At 34.8% G+C, this 24,049-nt stretch overlaps 1 protein-coding gene across 6 annotated transcripts in view; it reads left to right on the top strand.

Moving 5' to 3' along the window:
- LOC145987642 (uncharacterized) overlaps positions 1-7,085 on the top strand; it is a 46,781-nt gene extending 39,696 nt beyond the window's left edge. For 3 of the 6 annotated variants that reach the window (XM_083122125.1, XM_083122126.1, XM_083122120.1), the window contains exon 7: positions 6,547-6,660. In XM_083122125.1, the coding sequence (XP_082978251.1) occupies positions 6,547-6,562 (16 nt within the window). In that variant the 3' untranslated portion in view covers positions 6,563-6,660. Of the gene's footprint in view, positions 1-587; positions 4,957-6,546 lie in introns of those variants that run through there. The other 3 variants (XM_083122123.1, XM_083122124.1, XM_083122117.1) reach the window with 3 other exon arrangements.
- The last annotated feature ends 16,964 nt before the right edge of the window (positions 7,086-24,049 follow it).

The following is a 24,049-nucleotide window of genomic DNA, read 5'->3' as shown; positions in this document are numbered from 1 at the left end:
TATCTGTTTTACCTGCCCATTTTGCCAACCTCCATGGTGAAGTGGTTAGCACAGCATGCTGAGACAACAGGAGTTCCAGGTTCGAATACTGGCCTGGGCATGGGTGTTGAGTGTGTGTATGTCATAGCACTCATCCTCATCGTTGCAGTTAGCCGAAAGTGGTAGAAAAGTGATGCTGAATAACAAAAGTCAAATCAAACACTCCCTTTTTATCTGGGCAGAAGTTCAATTAGCTTTACGCAGGAAATGGGCTTGGGTTGCTCTCGGCAATCTCCATACTTTTACAGTTGCTCCTTGATCGGTTTAATATAAACATCATTCATCCTCGTTATTGCTATTAAAAGTGGAAATGCAGTGTAAAATGAAGTATTCATTATTGTCCAAAAAGCCATGAGTCCGCTTAGAAAGAATTGTAGCAGTTTCTTGCCTCTTTAAAATCCTTCGTATTATAAACCTGCCTTAACCAAATAGAAATCACGAATATGTGTACATTGAATTTCTTTTCAATCTGAGGAAGTAATTTTGTATTTACAATAGCATTAATGGAGCATAGAGTCTTTAGCTAATGTTTCTTCATTCTTCTCTAGGTCCAAATCATCATCATCATGTTAATTGGATTGGTGAGAAGAGGTTGAAATGTCCCCTTTGCCCCCGGAATTTTGTCACAAAGCGAAATCTCCAAGTTCACATGGATAACGAGCACGGGCAGGATCGTGGACCATTCAGCTGCGTGTTCTGTGGGAAGTTTGCTAAAAATAGGAACAGCCTTCGAGTTCACATACATGTGTACCACAAAGGGAAGAAGGAGACGTTACCTCCTGCACCCAAAGCTTAGGTGATCGTTGGAATCTCACGGTTTGCATCCAACTGTGGAAATGTTCATTTCCATGTACGCTGATCTGTGCAGTGTAATGTTGGTAGCATAGTTCATGAATAGCCTCAGATTTCTACTGTCATACTTGCATGACATTCTGAATTCTTTGTATTTTCTTCCAAAGTGATAGTGGGGGTACACAAAAATTATATAAATCGCACAAGAGTAGTAGAAGTGGGAAAATTGTGAAGTAGCCCAGTGTACACAGCTTAAACAAACTCGTTACATACTATTCCGTGGAAGCATTTTTAAAAAATTCAGTACATGTTAGGAATTTTCAGTTTCAGTCCATGTTCAAGCAAGAATGTTTACAAATTGACCATGTGATTACAGTCATAGTAAAATCTATTAACATTAGGTCAAGCTGATCTTTTCTGAAGTCCGAATATCATGAAAATTTTGCATATTTGATTCTTTTAATTTCCATGTGAAAATTGGGCAGGAAAAGTGGATATTGTTATTAAAATTCCCGCTATTTTAATACTGTTGATATCGTAAGTGGATTTATGAATATTAACAAAACTGGCAGACATAAATGGTCTAAAAACACAGAAAATAGTGGTGATAGGACCTAAGCACTGACTATCATTTTCCAATAAAGAGCCATATGGCAGACCTTTGTCCTCACAGGAAAGTTGTCACAGAGGTATTTTATGTGTGTGTTTAGTAGATAGATATGCCAACACAATACGTACAGTCACCTGCAATATAAACAGGGTACAGTGATCCTGAAATACCACTTTCTTGCATGGTGTTACATATGCGACTGAACTCCCTCTTGAAGTTCTCTCCCATCGCCGATTTTTTTTTCTTATTCCAGATAACTGTACATCCTAATATTTATAGTTGAATTCTTTCTTTTAATATTGAAGTAGATATAAATATCAGTTGAAGATTACATCCGGGAATTGAACCCAGGACACCCACATGGCAGTCAGATGCCCTACCGTCTAGACCATCATGACTCAAATAAGAATGCTAGAAATAATAGTTCCAATTGTCATTGATCTATTGTAACCCATTCTTTTGACATTCTCTTATTCAGGGCATAAGTAAGAGCTCATTTCATCAACTTTAGAAATCATAAAATTGTAGCAGATTGACCACACTCATTGGAAAAGATGATAATGCTCCATTGTTTTGAGAAAGGCAATTTGAAAGATTGAGTCATTCATTTCCTCAAATGGAGGAAAATAAAATAAATAACAGATTAGCCCTAATTATGGAACAAGTTTTATTAAATTCTGATGTCTTTACTTATCTGCAGGCTGTGTTACAAAGGGGGGGATATTTGCATGCTTTACTGTTAAGCCATTTTACTGGTGTATTTATTTATTCCTCTACAAGTTTCTTAATGATCTGCAAAAGGAAAACACATTTCTGCTCGAAAAGATATAATGTACAACTGTACACTTCACAACATTGCAAGATTTCTGTTAGCTTACCATAGATGAAAAACTCCAAAGCTTACTGTGATAGACTCCATATTTCTGTAATGTCAGAAAGATGGTATAATTTGCCACGTTGCTTTCATCAATGATTTGGTACGTTTTAGATTCTTTGTTGTTTTTGTCCTCTTTTTATAGAAATATCTAGATTTGCATATTTCTTCTTTATTGTATTTCTGCTAATTAGATTATCCTATTTTGCATTCTCCTTTTAATATTTCTTGTTTGTTCTTCTTTTATACTATTATATTGTGTCATTGGCTTCATACCCCTACAATGCATGGTTTTTTAAATCATTATTTTGGTTCTATCAGACATGGTGCTTTGTGGAGTGTGATTGATATTTCTCTGTTACCCATAAACTTATGTAAGCTTTGCTGATACACGATAAGTAATAGTGTACAGATCGAATGTAAAACAATAATGATGTATTGATATATTCACTTTGTTAATAAAGTGAATATAATGTGAATCATTATAACTAATTTTGTTTTGAAAAAATAATTTGCATTTTTCTAAAATTATGTTTATAAATTGTGATCTTTATACATAAACTGTTATAGTCGTAGGATTTGACCACTTTCAGAAATGGGCACATTTGTTTTATCATCTTGTTTTTGAAAATATATATTTGAATGTTTTGAGAATTGAATTCAGCTACAAAAAATCCTATTGAAGGAAACTGGTATGATAGATACCATTCCAGTATTATAAGAATTGCTCTAAATAATTTTGCTCAAGAAATACAGATACAAGAAAGGGAACCAACCAATGAATACTCTTATTAGTACTCACCCATAGCGAGCACATTGTTGCACATTTTAATATTAGCAGACCAGTATTTTTAAATATTGTATCTAATGGAATGTGCACTTCCACCATTTTTTATTATTAACCTTTCTAAGGCAAAGAACATTAGAGTGATGGTCACCTACTTTAATTAATTGAGTGAAGGAATGGTTCAAGTTCGTCATGAAGTATTTACTAATTTAGGGAGGGCTGTCAGACTGAAATGGTGACACAGCGATTGCTATTGAGAAAACAGCCTAGTCCAAGTGACAGCTTGTGGTGTGACCTTTTGTACTAAAGGTGGCATTTTATTTATGCTTTTCGGTTCCCACTTCAGTCTAAAAAAAACTCCCTTCTATTGAATAATCACAAAATGAATATTGCGTAGCAAATCTAAAACAGCTGAATTTTAGATTTTTGCTACATAATTATATACTAGGAATTTATTTCCTTTTATGCAAGTTTGACAGTAAAATTTGAAGTTCCTGTTGATGTTCATAGCCATGTTCTCTTTGATGTGTTGTATCTTATGTGAAATTGTCAGTGAGATGTGTGTGTGTAGTCATTGACCTTATCATAATGTTATTCGGAGTGCATTGGATACTGTTTAACACACTGCAGTGATCGTGTGGAAAAACTCCCATCAAAATTTCCTGGTTTTATAGCGAAAATGTCCTTTCTGAATTACTCTGGTTCACTCGACACAAAATTATAAGATTTATCACTCAGCACGTTACAGTAAGGAGGAAATTCTAAATCTAGTGCATTATTTTTGAATGTGATGAAACCAAACAAAAGTACATATCTTAGATTCTTACTTTTGTTTTATTTTACAATAAATTCAAAAATAGATTTTTGGTGGCCTAAACAGACACAGTACATATATTTATAACATATTTTAGAAACACGTACTTATGTATATGTATACAATGGTCGTGTGGATCACTATTGTCCTCCAATGAAATATGAGCTCTAATAAGTCAACAATGGATATATTTCAAATAACGGCTGAACGAACACAGTTCCTGGACTGTTCCAGGAAGGTAGGCTGGGAGCCAAGGTTAAGAGTGTTGACAAAAATTGCAGTAGCATGTGAAAATATACAAGTAACACGACCACTGCAGTGTTAATTTGAATCATCTCAAATTTTTCATGTTTCTTTGTTGTTCCTCTTTGAAACGCCTTTATTGTTTTGTCTAGAGGTAATGTCATAATGATAACATTACGGTCTCTTTTTCATTTGCTTAGGACATAGTTTTTTTTGTGCCTTCATGTTGATGATGCCATATGCTGGGTATGTAGAGATTATGAATTGTATTGATACTCGCTGCCTAAACCTATCTGATTCTAAGATTTATGTCAATATAGTAATGACTGATCCGAAGTGAATGTAGAAAGCTGGACCTCTGCTATTAAAGCATTTTCTTTAACCTCATCTCTGCCCATGACGGACTTAAACCAAGAGAGCCTTACTTAAAGAAAACACAAAATCTTACTGTAAACATTTGTTAATTCATAAAAAAAATATGTGTAATGCTTTGTCGGTAAAGATCCACAAGTACAGCATAAAAAAAAAACACATAGGAGACTGATGCAAAAGGTTGTTTACTATTGTCCTAGTGAATTTGTAAATTGGTTGATAAGTGCAATGAAAGTAGAGCATTTGTGTTCTCTAGGAGATAGTATGTGTAGAACTGTAAATTTGTTCATGAAGAAACTTTCTGTAGTGTAATAACAATAATACTATCTTTTTATACTGTAGTTGTAGATTTTACATAAGTTATTTTGTGTATATGTATGTATGTATATATATATTTAGTCTTAAATAAACTGATGATTTTTTATTATCTTCCTTTTATTCGTTCGTCTAAAACTTTCAAGTGCAGAATATGATACTGTATTGTAGGCAGATCCATTTGGAAGGGAGAGTATGGTATATGCTGTAACATTAGAAATATAATGTGTAAATTGTTTTTACATGTTAAATCTCCTGTGTGTGCCAAACGGTAAGATGATTTACATCTACACACTAGGAGAATCTACACATTGTCGGAGTCAACATTGTTTCAAAGGCAACAGATCCTGTTGCAGTAGCACTTTTACTTACAACTTACCAGTAGTTTTCGGACTTGTAATTTCTGAGAAAAAGTACTTACATATCCTCGTAAATGACAGACAGCTATATCAACATTTTAATCATGTTCATCTTTCTCATAGAACTCTTCATCTCAAAGCAATCTCCTGATCTGAGATCCTACAAATATATTCTCGTCGACTTCAGTGAATGTTTCTCATCACAAAATTTATAGTACTCAAAAAAAAGTTGCATATTTCGAAAACACGATACATATCGTACATATTCATGATAATGATTATGTGCTTCTGTCCTGCAGAATTCATTCCATGCCGCGGCCAGCTTATTTACTTGATCTCAACTGCATTGAAAATGCATGAGCACTAGCGAAGGTAAGTATCGCCAATCATCCGACCCTCCACAGACCCTCCTACAGTTCACCGAGGCCATCATACAGGAGTGGGACTGTACTCCTCAAGATACACTGGATGTGCATGTCACATCGTGTAGAGATGCATACATATTCGGGGATGGTCCATGACTCCTGAACAGGAACAACTGAATCAGCGATTGCAATTGGGATTGTTGACAGTCATTGTTGTTTTGGTTCACTTTGTAACAGTGCTACCGTGTACTTTTCACTCTTGTTTTGTGTAAAATACTTCGCTTTGACTTTCAAATAAATTGATACATACATTCTATTCTGTAAATATGAAATTATGCAACAATGTTTTGAGTACTAATTAGGGAATCAAATCTCTAAACTGGATATCCCATCTTAAAGGATATCAGTTAATAAATTCTGGATTCAACAGTTGGGTAAAAGAAATATTGAATTTAAGAACTAGGTAACATCCTAGAAGTAAACCAGGATTTGTATTCAACTGCCATTGCTAATGTGAATCCACAGCTAGTGTCATCTGTTTCTTCTCGATTAGCCCAATGCTGGCTGAATACTATATTGTTGTATGTCGATCTGCACTAACTTTTCAGGAGAGCGGATTGAATTTTGATGTAAGTGGATTTTAAATACACCGAGATTAGCGCAAACATTTCATTAATGTTGATAATTTGCACTTGGGACAGTGAGATATCATTGGCTCAGAATGTGTTGCATTAACATGTAAGGAACACAATAACTTCAACTTATCTCCAACGAAAAGTGGAGATACAATAAAACAGCATTCAGCTGGTACCAAGTAGAAAATGTAGACAAATTTTCTATTTGAACAAGAGAAGGAAGGGTGACAAAAACACACCTCTTCATGGGATGTGTGAATTGAAACGAAACTGCTCCTTTGTATCTTTTATTAGTATGTTATTCTACAGATATAAAATGACTGTTTTGTTTGTCTTTGCAGATATGATGCCCATTAGGAAACGGAATCACAACCATAAGGTCTATAAGTGTCCCATGTGTTCAAGAATGTTTGGAAGAAAAGATAATTTGAATGTTCATGTTAGAAATGAACATGGTGTAGACAGGGGACCGTTTATTTGTCCAGTCTGCCAACGGACGGTGAAAAATAAGAATACATTACGAGCTCATATGCATGTGTATCACAAGAAAGAGAAATGTGACAATTTATCCAACAATGAAGCATATTTTTTAAGTTGATTTGGTGGTATAGTTGAAAACAAAAGAAAATGGTTTTCATTTCTTGTGGAGAACAAAGCTTCATTGGAGGTAAGACAGTCTGTTTTTGTAGATAGTGTTGGGAAGTATATATAATATGAACTTGAAGAAGGGAAAGGTGTTCAGATCGAGGGTTCACTTGGATTTTTATTACACAGAATAAAGTTATTATAGGTGTTCTGCTAGTGGTGTCATACTTCTCAGTTCCTTCTTGTTCAAGACAGTGTGTTGGATACTTTTGGAAATAAAAAATTGAGCAATAAAGAATGGATTATAAGAAATATATTTTTTGTATTTTATTCTCTATATGAGATTGTATGAACTGACAAATGGAAATTTTGCAAGCTCACAAATGTCAGGCGAAATGAAAGTTTTCCATGCGTAACCACATATAATTAAAGATGCCTAAAAGCTGGCTGGGAATTAAACTTTTTGCTTGCAATGCATGGTTGGGCATCAAGTGATTTATAATTAAGATTTCTAAAGTCACCGAACTAATCAACATAAAATGAACAAAATATGGTAGCCATATCTATCCCAGTAATGCCAACTTTCAGATTATCAACGCAGAATATTAGGATTAATATTCTTTATCTGACCAATCAGAAGATTCAGCCCTCAGTGGCATGCCCAAGGGGGGTTGGTGGGGGTTATAACCCCCTTTTGGTCCAGTATTTCTAAAAATATGGCAAAATGAGGACGGACTTAAAAAATGTACACATAACCCCTCCCTTTCGAAAATCCTGGGCACGCCACTGTCAGCCCTATAATCAATACTTAGCTCAGCACTATAGTCTTCTAGTTAAATAAAATAATTATTTTAGAAATGGTAAAACACTTTTTTAAACTTCATAGTTACACATTAGTACAATGTTACACATATTGAACTTCATTTGTTGAATCAACAAGAATTATAAAGAAAAATCATCATCTTGTTTCTGACCCTATCAACTGTTAGTCGATTTTAGTTGTCTTTCTGAGTTTTTTGCAAAATATATTTAGAAATGAAAGAAGAAAATGTACATACTGCTCAATTGGCAGTTTCAGCCCATAATTGTGTTTGTAATTATAACACAGTCTTTCATAGAAAAATCGAGGGTAACACTTTACTATACCTGAGACAGATTTCTTCAAATTTACAGGGGAAAGTACTTACGCAAATCACTTTCTGTAGCGTTGTTGATGTTCGGGAATGTAATTTTGATTCATTTTAATGCGAATGCATGTGGTTTTGTACGAAAATCTATTTCCGACGCGCTATTGCTGCTGCCGCCATTTGCTTCCTGCATGAGAGCACAATACGCTCTCGTATTGTCCGTATATGCTAAATTGAACGAAAGGAGTGCTAATGGAACCAAACCTAACAGGCCTAACCTAACCTAGTAGGCATACCTCGTCCCCGTGATGGTTTGTGGGGCTATCGTGAATTTTTGGGCTAACGTCAATGGTTTTTCTGGCTCAAGGAACGATCAATGATAAGTTATCGCCATGTTGTGTGTGGAAAGAAACAAGAACAGTAAGTACTCGTAAATGTAAGAAATATACATTACTTTCCTAACAAATTCAATTATTTCACCTAAATAAGTGTTCCGGAATGCAGAATAGTACGTTAGCAATGTAAAAAAGTGCGAAAGAAATGATTCCCAGGTGTCTCAGGTATAGTAAAGTAGTACCTTAGATTTTATATAAAAATGCACAATTTTCTTACTCCGGTTATTCTGTGTAAGGTGTGTGTTATATACGATATACATCACAATTTTGTTTTATAACTGCTGTCACAATAATTAAAGCTAACCCTTGCCATGGAAATTTCAATGGCTCAGGCTAGGAAGAAAACACGTTTGCCCATTTGCCTACTGTTATTTTTGCCGTCGACTGTACCTCCTTACCCGCCATATGCCATTCCCCGTATTTGCATGCTGGAACAAGCCGTCAAAGGGCGGGGTTTGTGTTGCACGTGTGTGTCTTTAATGAAACCCAAACAGTAATGATTCCTTTACGTGCTTAGTTTACATGGGCCGTGTCCGGATTGGCATGTAACTCCGTCGTGTCGCCTATTTGTCCCTCATATGCAACGTTCCGTTGTCCGAATTGGAAAGGAGTTTCTATCGTGTACTACTAGATGGCAGACAGGTGAAACAGTTGAATTGCTTTGTCCGGGAGCCATTGATTTGTTTAAGTTGTACGTAAGGCGAAAAGAATAAAGAGATCCTAATCCGTGTGAAAGCGATGGAAAACGAGCGCCCACAAGAAGAGAGAAACATTATCTTTCTTATGATTATGCAATTTATAAGAAATCAGCAAAACCTACGTCGAATTCATAGGGCGATTATAGAAATACTAGGGATCATTCTTCAGCTGGAAGAGTTGGAACGGAGTAAGTATGAAATTTGTTATAATAATAAATTATTTATTTCCTTGGGTATGGAAAACGTCATACAATGCTAAGTTACATAAATGGGAGACACTACAATAAGAAGAAAAATGCAAGATGTATAGATGTGAATTTAGTATTTTAATCAAAATATGGACCTACAATTGTGAGTTTTAAAAGCATGTGTACTTTGTGTTCAGTTTTTTGTGAACAAAGGCTAACTGGCTGGACCTACAGTTTAAAGTGGAATCCAAACTACCATGCGCCTCCACCGAGTATCACACCCGTAACCGAAAATCCCTGTTTCAGTTGAACATTTTGATTCACACATTGCAAAAATAGTGTGTGGTTTTAGAACAAAGACCTCTCTGGCTGAGTGATTAAATCGATTGATTGATAAAACGGGGGCTGTTTACCCACTGTAGCCCCTCGATAATCACGTCGAATTTTTCTTTAATCGGCAGATTTCAATGTTTTAATGTAAAAGAGGGTCGAGCATTAGGAAAGCCAAAGAATGTCACACGTAAGATAAAACACGCAATTTCGTAGTATTTTCGCCGATTTTTGTTAGTAAAAACTGTTTGTATTCCCACTAAAATAGCGAAATAATACGTTGAAAGTAACTAATCAATACGAAACCTAACCTAACTTCGTAAAATAATGGCTGCTGTTGTGGAAAGTAGTTTTTGATGCTAGATTGACTTGCACGAAACCTTCGTGCTGTTTTGCAACATGGTAAAGTAGCACATTAAGGTAACATGCTTACTTTTCTTCACAATAATACATTGCCACAAGCAAAAATCAACTGAAAACATTCATAAACAACCAGATCTTAACAAACCTTGCAAAATATTTCACTTTCTCCCGGGGGTACCGAGGGTCAAGGGTACCACATTAAGTTATTTTATGTCATTTTTTTGCACTAAATATGCGATATAGCCCGAACGGATTTCTTCAAATTTACAGGAGAAACTACTTACTGAAATCAGTTTCTGTTGCATTGTCGAAGTTCTTCGAGGTATTTTCTTTCGCGGAAACTGTAAACTTCACCATGCATGATCCATGACGAGTGCACACCATATTCTGTTACCCAAGCGGAACAAGGAGGACAAATAATGACACGTAACATGAAAAGTTGACACTATTTTATGGAAAAAGGCATAACTTCACCTCAAAGAATCTTCCGCAATGCAGAATATGTAAGTATCAATGCTAAAATGAACAAAATAAATGAGTGAGAGGTGTTCGGGCTATATCGCATAATTACCCACATTTCCACAAGCAAAAATCAACTGAAAACATTCATAAACAACCAGATCTTAACAAACCTTGCAAAATATTTTACTTTCAACCGGGGGTACCGAGGGTCAAGGGTACCAAATTGCGTTATTTTATGTCATTTTTTTGCACTTTTGCCTAATTGCGACGATAAGAATGAATGATGTGATGAAATTGATGAACACTTACTAAGAACACACATGTCAAGGTCGGGATTGGAACCCTCTCCCGTGGAGCTCAAAGAAGTTATCACACTATCCTAGGACCCAGTATAATTTCAGAGTTTGTTTGACTGTTCAGAGTTTTATAAGTCATTTTGGTATAAACTTACAATACCGGAAAATATCTTAGATTGCTTTGAAATTCAGCATACTCACTAATTTTGGCCTCGTGATCACGAATCTGCAGTTAAAAATTGGCACTCACGTCTAGAAATTGCAAAATTACATGCAGATATTACCGCTATGATTGTCAATACACTAATATGGTGGCCATGTTTGATGATGTGAACAAGTGAAGTTTGCTATTCGTTACGCTGTCTGAGAAAATGGCATCTTGCATAAGGTGGAAAAAATGTTTGCCCCACGAACCACTCACGGTAAGGTTAGGTTAGGCAAGCATAGTTAAAATTCAGGGTCATCATAAACATACTTTTGAAATGCTAATCATTGCAAAAAATAGTTGTTTTCTTCATAAATCAAGGGTGTTTACTCCGTTCACGGACAGACTTATTTCGGCTTATTTTGCAATTTCTAGACGTGACCACCAAATTTTAACTGCAGATTCATGATTACGAGGCCAAAATTAGTGAGTATGCCGAATTTGAATATATTTCCGGTATTGTAAATTCGCTCCGTCATTTTGACTAAAGCTGAATTTTGAAAATAAATTACTCCTCTGAGAGTAAAGATGTGTATTGTTTAGTATTGATGACAAGTTTGGAATTTTTTTTATTCCAAAAATAATAATTTTGTGAATATTTGTGTCTTACATTTTTACTTAAATTTCTACATTTTGGGGCAGCATGTCCTACTTTTCTCTTATAAGTGATCTGGTAACATTAGTGATGGCCTCCATATGGGAGTGATTAGCACAGCATCCAGGTTTGGATTTTCTTTGAGAGTGACCCTACATCAATTTCACCATATTATCACACATCCTCGCCTTTGTGATTTGCCAAAAGTGGCAGAAATTCAAAGTAATCCAAATCATTCAAAAATCAAAATGTGCTTTATATGCCGTTGAATGCCCTCTTGTCCCAAAATATATATTTGAAACATGCAGTGTGTTTTGAAGTCCGAATTTGTATTCACCTGTGAGTTACTATACAAGAACTGAATTTATCTTCTCATTTTCTTCACACTCAGAGTTTATGGTTAGAACTTTCATTTTAACCACACTTACAAGTTTCCTACATCATTATTTAAGTCCTAAACAGATGTTCTGGAAAAGTTTGTAAAAGGGATACACTTTTAGTATGAACAATTAGAGATAGTTTTAATGTATTCTATTTTTTTATCAGTTTCATCTTGCTACAGTGTGTAAAGTACTTATTGAGAGTGTTTTTTACAGGAACATAGAAGACGGATGCCGTATGCAGTGATTAGAGAAAATAACCAATTACTGCAAAGCATCCTGGGAGAAGAAGATAATCATAGCTGCAGGATTCATCTTAGAGTGTCACTTAGATCATTCCGGAGCTTTGTTATCCAGCTGGGGCAAAACAAGAGGCACGGATGGAGCAGAGACATTGAAGCAGTGGTGTTCCTTTTCTGGCTCGCTACTGGAACTTCTTACCGGGTGGTTGCAGCAGTTGTTAACATGGCCAGACAATCAGTGCATGACATTGTTAAGAGAATGCTGCACCTGGTTTCTGTATTGTTACCACGTGTGGTATGTCTGCCAACCCAAGATGAATTGAATGCAGTAGGAGAGAGATTTTGTTTGCTGGGGAGGACTGATATATTCCGGCAGGCAGCTGGTGCATTAGATGGTTGCCACATCAGAATTATCTGTGCCAAAAGGCTTCACGACGACTACATCAATAGAAAGCTATATTACTCCATGCACTTACAAGGTGTTTGTGATCCTAGCATGAAGTTCATTGATATATTCACTGGATATCCAGGCTCTGTCCACGATGCGCGTGTCTTGCGATTGAGTCCATTATATAGAAATGGGAACTTTCCACCAGAGGGACACTTCCTGCTTGCTGATAGTGCATTTCCATGCATTGCTAATCCGATATCAATAATAACACCTTATAAAGAACCCTTCAGAGCACACTATCAAGCAGTATTTAATCAATGCCATGCAAGGGCAAGAAGTGTTGTAGAAAGAGCTTTTGGGCTCCTTAAGGTGAGATGGCGCTCCATTTTTACAAAGGCTCTGGAAGTGCATGTAAGAAAGGCTCCTCTTGTCATTGCAGCATGTGCTGTGATGCATAATATATGCATTACAGAAGGAGACATATTGCGTGAACCTAGGGTGAATGTGCCCCAACAACGCAATGATGACAATGCAATTAACAATGATGCTGCTGCCGTAGGGATTAGGGAAAGACTGGCAATCCAAATTTTTTTTGGAAACAACCCTGCTCTACGAGATCATGATTATATTTAACTTCATAAGGTTAAATTCAAAGCCTAATTGAAGAACTTGTTTCCAAAGTGATGTATTCCCTCGAAAATAAGTTTCAGTAAAAAAAATCATACTTAGGATTTTTAGGTTCTAAAAAGTGCTTTCAGGTTCTTAAAATAGGTTCTAAAGATCTTAAATGAGGCACAAAAAGTCCTGAAATAGGTTCCAAAGAAAACTTATCGCACTTCATAATTCTTGAAAAATATTGATCAGGTACAATCGTCAAAAGTAAAATTTCAAAATAACCGTAAGAAATTTTAATATGGATATACACCACCAAATATTAATTTTCTGACCAAATTTTCATTTGTATGCATCATTCTCAAAATTAAACAAAAATTGTTGCAATACTATAAAGAATGAATTGTGTATGAATTATTTGCTGCACAATAGCAGGGTGGCTACTAACTGGGAATTTCTTTAAATCCAGCAATTATGTGTGAAGTTTTCTGCATGGACTTGAAAAATTGCTGCTTTTGTTAATCCAAGTCCCATTGAATTTATGCAAAATTATAAATGACCTAAGGCAAGTTTTTCACAGTTTAACTTTTGTTTTTATCGAGGAAGGAAAAGAAAAGAAAGCTGTGTGTAAAACCAGAATTCTGTCAATCTCTTTACTTTGTTAGCGTCATTTGTAGAACAATCTATCTGGCAGATGGAGAATCATTGCAAGATATGTTCGTGATGACTAAGTAAATTTTATGTTGATTTTCAGCGAAAAATGCAGGCTCGACCAGGACTCGAACCCGGGTCTCTGGCAATCCGTGCCATTGCTCTACCGCTGAGCTACCGAGCCGGCCTGGCTTCCCCCACATTTTCGCTGGCGCTGTTTTACCTGTGTGAAATCGTCTCTGCAAGTGCTACTGCAACGGGATCTGTTGCCTTTGAAACACTATAGACGTCGACGTTGCCTGGTTCCTCCCAGCGTAGAGATATCAATCCATTAAATTAAATTCTCCTGTGTGTGCCTAATTTAAAGGTAAATTTTAGTTTGAAATTTGTGTACAGTTAACTTTCTTTTTCATCCTGTAACATTTGATTTGTGTTTGTAGATCTGTATTTCTAGTCTGAGTATGTAAAATGGCAAATGTAAACTCCACTCCTTAAATTCAATATTAAGAATTTATATATAATTCATTGAATTGAGTTAGAATTCTTGGATGCACTGGAATCGCACAGAGGCCACTCTGAATACATAACAATCTTTTTCATGTTATCCACCGTCAAACTCAGCCTTTTTTCTGTGAGATCATCATGAATGCCACAAAGCACCGAACTGATGCGAGAGTGAGCACTTTGGTCCATGCAGATAACAGTGGCGTCAGATATTTTGCTTTGTTTAGAGCATTGAAAACACATCGTAGACTTGGAGGGAGGGAAATCAACAGAAAATATCTTTGAAATTCATTAGTCATTGATTTTTTAGTATCAAACTGAGATAATACCTTGGTATGACATAAAAATTCTGAAAAACCTACAATAGATTCTAACTGGCAAAATAGGTTATTTTAGGTACTATAAAACTCCCATCAGTTGTGTTCTGTCATGAAACTTTGATGTAACTTATTTCTTATTTATCTACAAAGGGAAAATAGGTTAAAAACCTAAAATCTGATAAAATGACAACATAAACAACCGGTACCTCAGAAAAGAGAAAATTTTAAAATTGAGATACATCACTTTGGAAAGAAGCTCTTCAGTTACAGTTTGACTTGTTGGGAAACAAAATTGTATTTTGAATTTATTATGAATTTTTCTTTTTTTAAATATTGTTTCCATATAATTTTGTATTATTTTCTTAATGTAAAATGTAAAGTTGCACATATATTGCAAAATGGCAGTAATGTATGTGTCTTGATATGTACAAAAAATACTGAATAATGATTTCCAATTTTAGGGTGATAATTGTAATTTTTTTGGTTTACCTAAAGTAAATATTATTTTTTTTTCTTTAACCAAGCACGATAACAACACATGCTTAATGAGTTGGGTCTATTGCATACAGCTTAAAATACAAGTGGTAAGGGCATGTGCAAACTGGTGTGCTTTCCAGGATAATTGCATAAGCCAAAAATGAATTATAGAACTGTGTGCTGGAATTGCTATATCTTTGTACTACTGTCACAACGATAAAGAAAAAAATATGTAAAGACTGATTACAACCGCAGTCATGAATAGATAATGTTTTATCTTGTAAGTAGTTGCCTATTTCCCAGCTATATTAACAGTTTACTAGAACATTCTTATTTATTGAAGACAGAAGTGCGATAATTTCAACTTTGGCGGCAATTTCTGTGTACATGAAAAAGTTGGTTAACTGGCAGTAATCCAGATACGTAACATGGGAAAAGACACCTCTATTGAGTAACATATTACTTGTCACAAATAACATACCGAGCTCTGGCAGTTGTCTTTGAAAATCAGCAGTGCACAATTTGCACAACTGTTTGTGGCCTCAACATGTACGGAGTCAACTGTTTTGTATTCCTAGGTTAAGTGACTCAAGATTGATGGAGGGATATATTGAAGGTGGGGAAGTAGATTTGAACAAAGAGCTAGCTTTGTTCTTAAATAAAATGCTGCTTCAAAAATTGTATCAATTTTTGCCCTTTGTGGTAAACAGTTCCCACTTTCAGCTGCAGTTAGAAGTGTGTCTTGTCAGAATTTTTAACCCTTCGTTGTTCATGCCTGAACTCTAGTTGCAGATATGGGGTTTTAATGTCACCTTATTACCGAACATTTTGTCAACACCCTCCATCTCTAGCTGAGTTTCTGACCTTCCTTTTTTACATAACAATTTATTTTTCAGCATTACTCAGATCTTCAAGCTTGAAAATCTGGTCTGCCGCTCCTTGCCTTTTTTCTTTGTTTATGTGCTTTTGACTTCTATTAAACTGTGGTACTTTTGCAATAACTGAACAGTTAGTTGTTACAATAAGATGGATATAAAGGTAAAAGATCAGATAAAACTATCTAATCCTATGAATTTTGAGAAAAATTGACTTGACAGTTGGAATCATGAACACTGAGACCCATCAGTGTAATATGTGTTAGAATGCTGTAAAAAATTATAACGATTTTCAATCACTGGTTATTTTATTTGCAAAAGAAACTTTTTTTTTAATTCTCCCCCTGATGTCGCAGGGCATTTTTCAGCATACATAGGGAATTTAATTCTGTGTCAAGCAAGAATGAACCACAATAGAAGATTGTCGCAGGGAATTGAATGCGTGTTTTAGCGATTCGAGAATTTAATATTTGTTTAGCTGTTAGTGGTTTAGTATTTGTGCTAGTGCTGCATTTAATGAAGTTAAAGGCAATGGATATATAATACAATATTTGCATCTGAAAATATTTGGAACGGGATCTTTTCCGGAGAAATTGGAAATAGTTAATGTAGGTAGGCCAGTAGCATCTCTTGTACCACAGGTCTTGAACTTAAACTTCCGTGTATAAAAACAAAAAATAAGACTGCACGAGCAACTGGGTACTTGGGTAACTTGAATTTTACACTTCAATTAATATTGAGGGTATTTATTTCACTACCGCATTCCTTTCATATTCTTTGTTACAGGTTTCTTTCTTATAGATTTATTATATTTTCTTGTTTTATTATTTGAAATTCTAAATGTAGATTAACTGCAAGTGCAATCAAAACAATTATTCGACAGTGGTCGCAACAATAAGGTAAAAATTTTGAACACAATAAAATAAATCATTCATAAATCCTGTATGGATGTTGAGGTAAATTTGCAGGGAGACTTCAGGAGTGGGTGGATGAATCAAGTGTCCGAGATTACCCACTAGTTAAAACCAGCATACGCCACTGCTATTAATTATAAATTATTAAATGTATTAATTATAAATTCATTAAATGAAGTTTATTTTGAAAAAAAGTGAAGTTCTTATTTTGGGCAGGCATATCAGAAAAATTACTGTTCAGTGAATCAATCTGTATCATGGTAGTGTGTGATGATAGATTATATTTAATACTTGAAAGAGTCTGCCTACGCTAAAGCTATCCATCTTGATCAACTATATTAAGACAGATGATAGCATAGTCTTATTTTTATTGAGACAACTGCAATAAGTGTTCTACTTACATCTAAATAATAATGCAAACACTTAGAACATCCTTATTAAGTCCACTTTATGCACAGTAAAGCTAATTAGGACTGGATCTACAGATCCAAAGCTCTGTTCCTCCACCAGGTATTGAATCCAGGACCCCTCGATTACAAAGCGACAACACTATTGTCATGAAAGCTGCATTGCAATATTGTTTTCCATACTTGAAAACCTTGTTCTGCATGAATTGTCTTGCCATTGAAAATACAACACCGGTAGTAATGACCAGCATGTTGTGAAGTGACAAATTTATACTAATTTAATATTTCATCTAGTTATGCATGAACTCCAAAATATGGAATCCACTAACAACCAGGTTTGCACACTTTAGTAGCACACCGGCAAAGGTCCAAAATGACTGGTGTCTTTGGGAGTCCCAAATAGGACTTTTTTTACTCCATATTTTATGTATCTTAATGCATTATCTTCATAATTATTTTGTCTAAAACATTACATTTTATGTTCTTTCCCTACAAACATGTTTTATGTGCTAAAGCTAAAGTTATGCATTTTAAACAAAAAAAAAAAATCTGTTTACCTACAAATAACTTGTCTTGGCAACTTTTTGTATATAATTTAAGTAATTTTGTGTAAGAAATTTACCAAATACAGTGTCAGCTTTTTTCATATTTTCATGCACAAAATATTGTTTCTAAAAACAAGGATCTCCACATGTACAGAACAAATCAGTGCACATAAACACACTAAAAGCCTTGCAGGTATTTCAAAACAAATCATCCCATTGTAATTGCAATATAATCTTCAAGAGGTGTTGCCAATTGCAGCCAGCCTATTTCACTTATAGTTTCTGCTGTTCGTAACTATTTTTATAATGCCATATTTTACAACTAAAATAATTTTACGTAGCACATTAGCCATTGCTTCTTGTTACCAATTTGGTTTTGCCTTCTGTGTGTGTATGTACTCAATGAAGTAGTGGTAAAAATACTACACGAGTGAGTTGTAATTTAAATTTACAAATAAGTGTCTTTTATAGTAGAGAAGGTCCTCCTGCATGGCCATGCAGTCTGGTGTGGTATGGGTTTGAGTCCACCCGGGTTCAATCTCCGGGATTTCAGCCTGTGATAGTCACGCTAAGTGAAAATTTGCAAGTTGTGCACATAGGAAATTACGTATAATGCTGAGTATCGTGAAACCAACTTCTCTATTTAAAACCCTCCATTCTATTCACAGCAACACAAACGGTATCAAAGACAAAAAGAGTGCTTCTGCATTTCTATGGAAAAAATAGCCCCATGTGCCATTCAATTCTGGGTAAAATACCTTCATTATAGGCTGCATATGGATAATGGAGCCACAAACTGGTAGCATGGAAGAAAACACTCTTAGGACAATATTAGTCTTTCCAGTTCATTTTGCATTAATGTGAAAACAAAAAAAATATGCCACCTTGTGCCCTTTGACCTCACTGCAAATTTCACAAATGTATTACACAGGGTGGAACAAAAGCCGCAATACATAGGAAAAATAAATATGATAAACAATGTGTTCATGTAATCTGCTCGACGTGGTTATCATTAGTTTGCAATAAGTTTCTCCCACTCTTGATGAACATGCTTTAGAAAAGAACACGTTTAAAAATAAATAAATATGGAAACTCAAAAACAAAATTTTATTTTCGTACATATTGCAACTTTTGGTCCACCCTGTACTATATACTTCTATACATAAATATCCGAATTTTGAAGTCCTGAAACTCAAATTTAGACGTTGCAGTGTCTCACATATTCTTGTCTACTGTTAGAAACTTGCAGCTCACTGCAAGTCATGGTAGATGTCTGAAATTAAAACCTCTCATACAAACATCCAACGATATTTGTTTGTCGGAAGAAACATTTCTTGTTTTTTGTGCTTGCAACTGAGTGTGTTGTATTTCCTTACTTTGAAATTGAAAAGAGAAAATCTATTAACAATTATTTACAAATACAACGTTTTGTTACGAATCCTGAAGTTGAAGTACTTTTCTATACCCCAAAGGGAGAACATTTGACCATTTTATTAAAAACTCACCAGCCAAATCAGTATACCCAAATCAAGTTCACATGTGACTTTGTAAGGAATGACCCTAATATTTTCTAAAATTTACCAACTGGTCAATTCCACGAACTTAAGAGGTGTCTAATATTTGGCTGCATTGTGTACTTTTCTCAGTCTTAGGCAGCCTTATGTTTGGTTATAATTCATCGTACACAAACTATTAGCTTCATTGTTTTCAGTTACTTTATGTAGCACTCATTCAATCTTCCAAGTTTAATCACAAATATTCGTATTGACAACAAAATATCAAAAGAACAATGGCAACAACACAAATATAATGTGAATCAGCTCAGCAACAAGATTTATTGCAAATAATAAACATCCAATGTGTTTAGTTAGCATGTTATATGAAGAATATTTCAACCACATCGAGGAGCCTTCAACATAAGTGTTATATATATATTTTACTATATTCCACTATGGAAACCCCCTATGATTAACATCAATGGGATGCACTGAACAGAAACCCTTGAGGCACGGTGGATTGATTTAAATCAGGTGATATTTGAAAAAAAAAATCACCGATTTAAATCACTATAAATAAATAATCTATAGAATAATGTACATAAGGATTTTGCAGGTAATAAGAATCACTTTCGGTGAAAGTACATTCATCTCGTAATCATTTAAGTGATTACAAAATATATGTACTGGTGGGAGGAAGTTCATACAAAAGGAAATTTAAACTGAATACACTTAAATTTCTCTTGGTTTAAAATTCAATAATTTTCATAGGCAAAAATAACATTTAGTGTACAAGAAAAGCTGTATGTAAAATACTAATCATGTTAAACTGTAAATACTGTCATTAAGTTGTAAATAAACATGGCATCTGATGTTTTTCAAAGTACCTTTAAAAAATTGCCAAAATTCAGATACAAAGACTTCAAATATCTCATCTTACAATTATACAGTACATCCAGAATGTTTCGTTTTCACTGGAAGGAAAGTTACTAAAATTATGTATTCAAGTTTCATTAACACCGTCAATGAACATTTCCATATTAGGTTCATAAATACAGTATCAGAAACACAAAAATGTGTACTAAGTAATAAAGACCAGTTTTGGCATGTACTTACTTTGAACTCAAGCCTTTACCAAATCATGTGGCTTCCTCAGGAGATAAGACAAGTACAGTACAGATTTAAGACACAGGAAGGTAAGTTAAAGATTAAAAAGAAGAAAGATAACTTATGTTTTTCTTTTCAACCTTTAAGAAGGGGTTGAAAAAATGAATTCAGGTACCAGCTTTTTCGTATAAGAAAGCCATGTATGCAACTAAGATAAAGGTATCAATTTTGAAATATGATCTTCAAACAATAATTAATTTCTAATTACTACAAGATTGGAATGAAAGTAATTAATTTTTGTGCCCTTCTAAAGAAAGTCGAACTGTAACACCATGAATATATATTACATTGTACTATATGGTCAACTATACAATATCCCTGCAGATTTAATATTCAGCTAGCAACAGTGCAAACATTTATAATTGCTAGAGGCATGCACATTTCATTTTTGACGAAAACAGGAAATCTGAAATAACACACCCTAATGTTAATTTTTCATGTTTCTGAAAGGTGCATTCTCCCACCCTCTTTTGTCACGAAATGAACTGCAAAATGCAAAATAGACTCTTAAACATGAAATTTACCATTTATGTACCGACACGACACTTTCTGAAGTCTGAGTTATTCAATTCACGGAAAATTGATTAATTCTGCTGTAAATATTTGAGAAGCAAAAATGGACCCCTTTATACAGGAATAAACTAATATTCTGGTAATGATTAAATGTGCTATTAGAAGGGATATGTTTATTTTGTGTAATAGTGCAGTTTTTATATCAAATTTGGGATTATATTCACATTTTTTTAAAACCAAAATGTCATTTTATATGGTGTTTTTTCATGGCTATAACAGCGAAATTTCATTTTATTTACTGCTTTTGAACCCGAAATTGACTGTTTTTGCACTGAAATTTTGCTTTCTTATTTACAAAAAAAAATGTGTGTCTAATAATTGCATAAAGGGATTTCGAAAGCACTGAACTGGAAAATTCACCGGGCAGGTGATAATATTCACGCACCATGGCAACCAGGTACCCTGTATTTTTTCACCCCTGATTAAAAGTATTAGTTTATATTGGAGCAAGGCACACATTCAGCAATTCCTTAAACAGCCATAAGCCTTGTTAACTTACCTGACACATCTGAAATGCTGAGAAAACAATAAAGCACCAGCAAAAACAATGTAAAATTGTCTCTCTGGAATGCACCAAACTTATGAAGATGCATGATAATGTGGAAGTAGGAACCGACATTCTCTTGGCTTCAGTGAAGGTTATTTCAAAAGTAACATGCTGCATGGAACTATGCAACACAGTGAATTTTCATACAAAACTCAAGCCTTTTCATAACGCGTGGATAGCTATCACACGTATAATTTAAATGCAGATGATTTTTCTTTTAAAAAAAAAACAAAAAAATATGCTATACCTCATATTTTATTTCAAACTATATTTTCATATATGATTCTAACATTGACAACATTTTATTATTTGTTGCCGTCATCTCCTCTCCCTGCCTAGTCAGTTCACTTAGAGTCCTCTCTAAAAGTATTTTTACTTCACTATATCTGTCAGTTCTTCTTCTTTTGTGTCTTGGTGTTTCGGCAGATAGGCATGGTGTATCCACAAAGCTGGATGGCCCTGGACTGCTGAAGACTACCGGCATGTTACCTGAAGTGGATGGGCTGCTGGACACTAAGACAGGAGGAGAAATGTTGTGCCTCTCCCTCAATGCTGCATCCATGGCCTCATAATAAGGCCACGAAATTGGAGTTTCCTCCCCATTTTCGGTGCCAGTCCCTGTCCTTGGATCCTTTAGTTCCTGTGACAAGAAAGAGAACTCTAATTCCACACAATCCTTGTGTAATATACAGGAGAGGGCATAAAAAGGTTTTGATCATGCAAGGTATCAAAATTATATTTGAGAGGAGTGAAGTTTATTCTCGAGGAGCCAAGAATGCATAGTTATTTACATCTCCACAGCCATATAAATTTTATTTTAGAAGGTTCAGGTTCGATCCCCAGTGAAGGTATATAGCGGTCCAAAATCCAGGAGATTTCTTTACAGTATTCAAATTCTTTAGATTATAGAGTTCTGGAATACTAATGCCCTGAATATTGGCTGTTATCTGCTTATAGTTTTGCTACCAAGAATACAAAATCTACTTAATCAAAGCAACTACAATTTCTATGTAAAAAAAACATTGTGAAGTTTCAATTATTTTGCTTCAGGTAACAAATTTGTTCGCTCAGCAAATGCATACCAAAAGAAAATAAAGGAGTCCAATAACAATGAGATACTGCATTACAATAATTGCTGGTAAAAGGTGATTACATTTGTAAAAAGAAGATTGAGAGATTTGAGTAAAAAAACAATATCACAAGACATGTATGCAGCAAAAGTGTACAAATAAAATACTATGATGATACCTGGTGTATATGTGTGTGTGTGTGTGTATATATATATATATATATATATATATATATATATATATATATATATATAAGACTTCTCTTTCAATGTGGTAAGTGTTTATTGCCTCCTACGCCATTTCTGTTTATCCGTCCTTCTGGCACTCCTTCTCATCCTATTCCTGTATATATATTTATATATATAATGTCATTTAGGCCTTGTGGCCCTCCATCATTTTACATATATATATATATGTGTGTGTGTCTAGGACACACACACATACTAGAGGACCTAATTCTGAATTAGGTCTCTAGTATATAACAAAAAACAATAAAACATTTTTAGTTAATCTGATATTTCACGTGTGCAATAATACCAGTAGGTTTTAGTGGAGAACAATTTGTTAATTACATCAAGGGTCTAGAGAGAGAAGATAAGAAGAATGCAATCAGTGGCAGTAGAGAAACTTCACCAACAAGAGAACAGGAAGCCACAACAAGAGAACAGGAAGCCGCAACAAGATAACTAAATATTCATTTTTATTTTGAACGAACCATGCAATGAAAAAAATGCTATGAAATGAACTCCTTACGGTTTTTATGCAGCTCTATGAAGAACAATGGGAAAACGTCACAGCTAATAATTTTACCAAACTTACTTTGTACTTTCTAACGAGGTTCTCCCACTTCCTGCGACATTTTTCCTCAGACAGTTCATCCTGAAGCCCCATCAGGTGAATTACTTTTCTGTAAAGGATGGAAATATATGAACATACATGTGAACTATTTCTGATTAATTTATTCTTAGACACAAAAATTAAGATATCACAAGTGCATTGGAAGACAACAAGCTAATTCTACAATATTAAATACACATTCGCATATAGAAATCAATGGTGATGGCTTATATGTGTTTGTAAGTTTTTTTTGATAGAGAAACAGTAAGCATCTACAGGGAGGTTATTTCAGTCGTTCACCGCCAGCGTGACGGCCGTTCGTCGGAGTCTTCATGCAACAGGTCCCGGCAAATTGCGTTCAGGAAGTCCGTAACAGAAACCGCTTGTTTTCTAATGTTTCCACTTTTCACAATTACAGTTACAATTATAATTGAAATAAGCACATACCTTGTCGCAAGGATGCTGGAAAAGGTGTCGTCGCAAATACAAATATTTCTGGCACCTTATTCCTGACATCTAATCTTAGATTAGACATCGCTACTTTATCCTCAGTTGACATTAAGGGAAGACAGCATCCCGGCGCATAAAGCAA

The sequence above is a fragment of the Lepisma saccharinum genome, chromosome 5, assembly GCF_977018435.1.
Source record: "Lepisma saccharinum chromosome 5, izLepSacc3.1, whole genome shotgun sequence".
In the NCBI taxonomy this organism is placed as follows: Eukaryota; Metazoa; Arthropoda; class Insecta; order Zygentoma; family Lepismatidae; genus Lepisma; species Lepisma saccharinum.
Note: the sequence above shows the minus strand (reverse complement) of the source record. Positions and strands in the feature narration are given on the sequence as shown.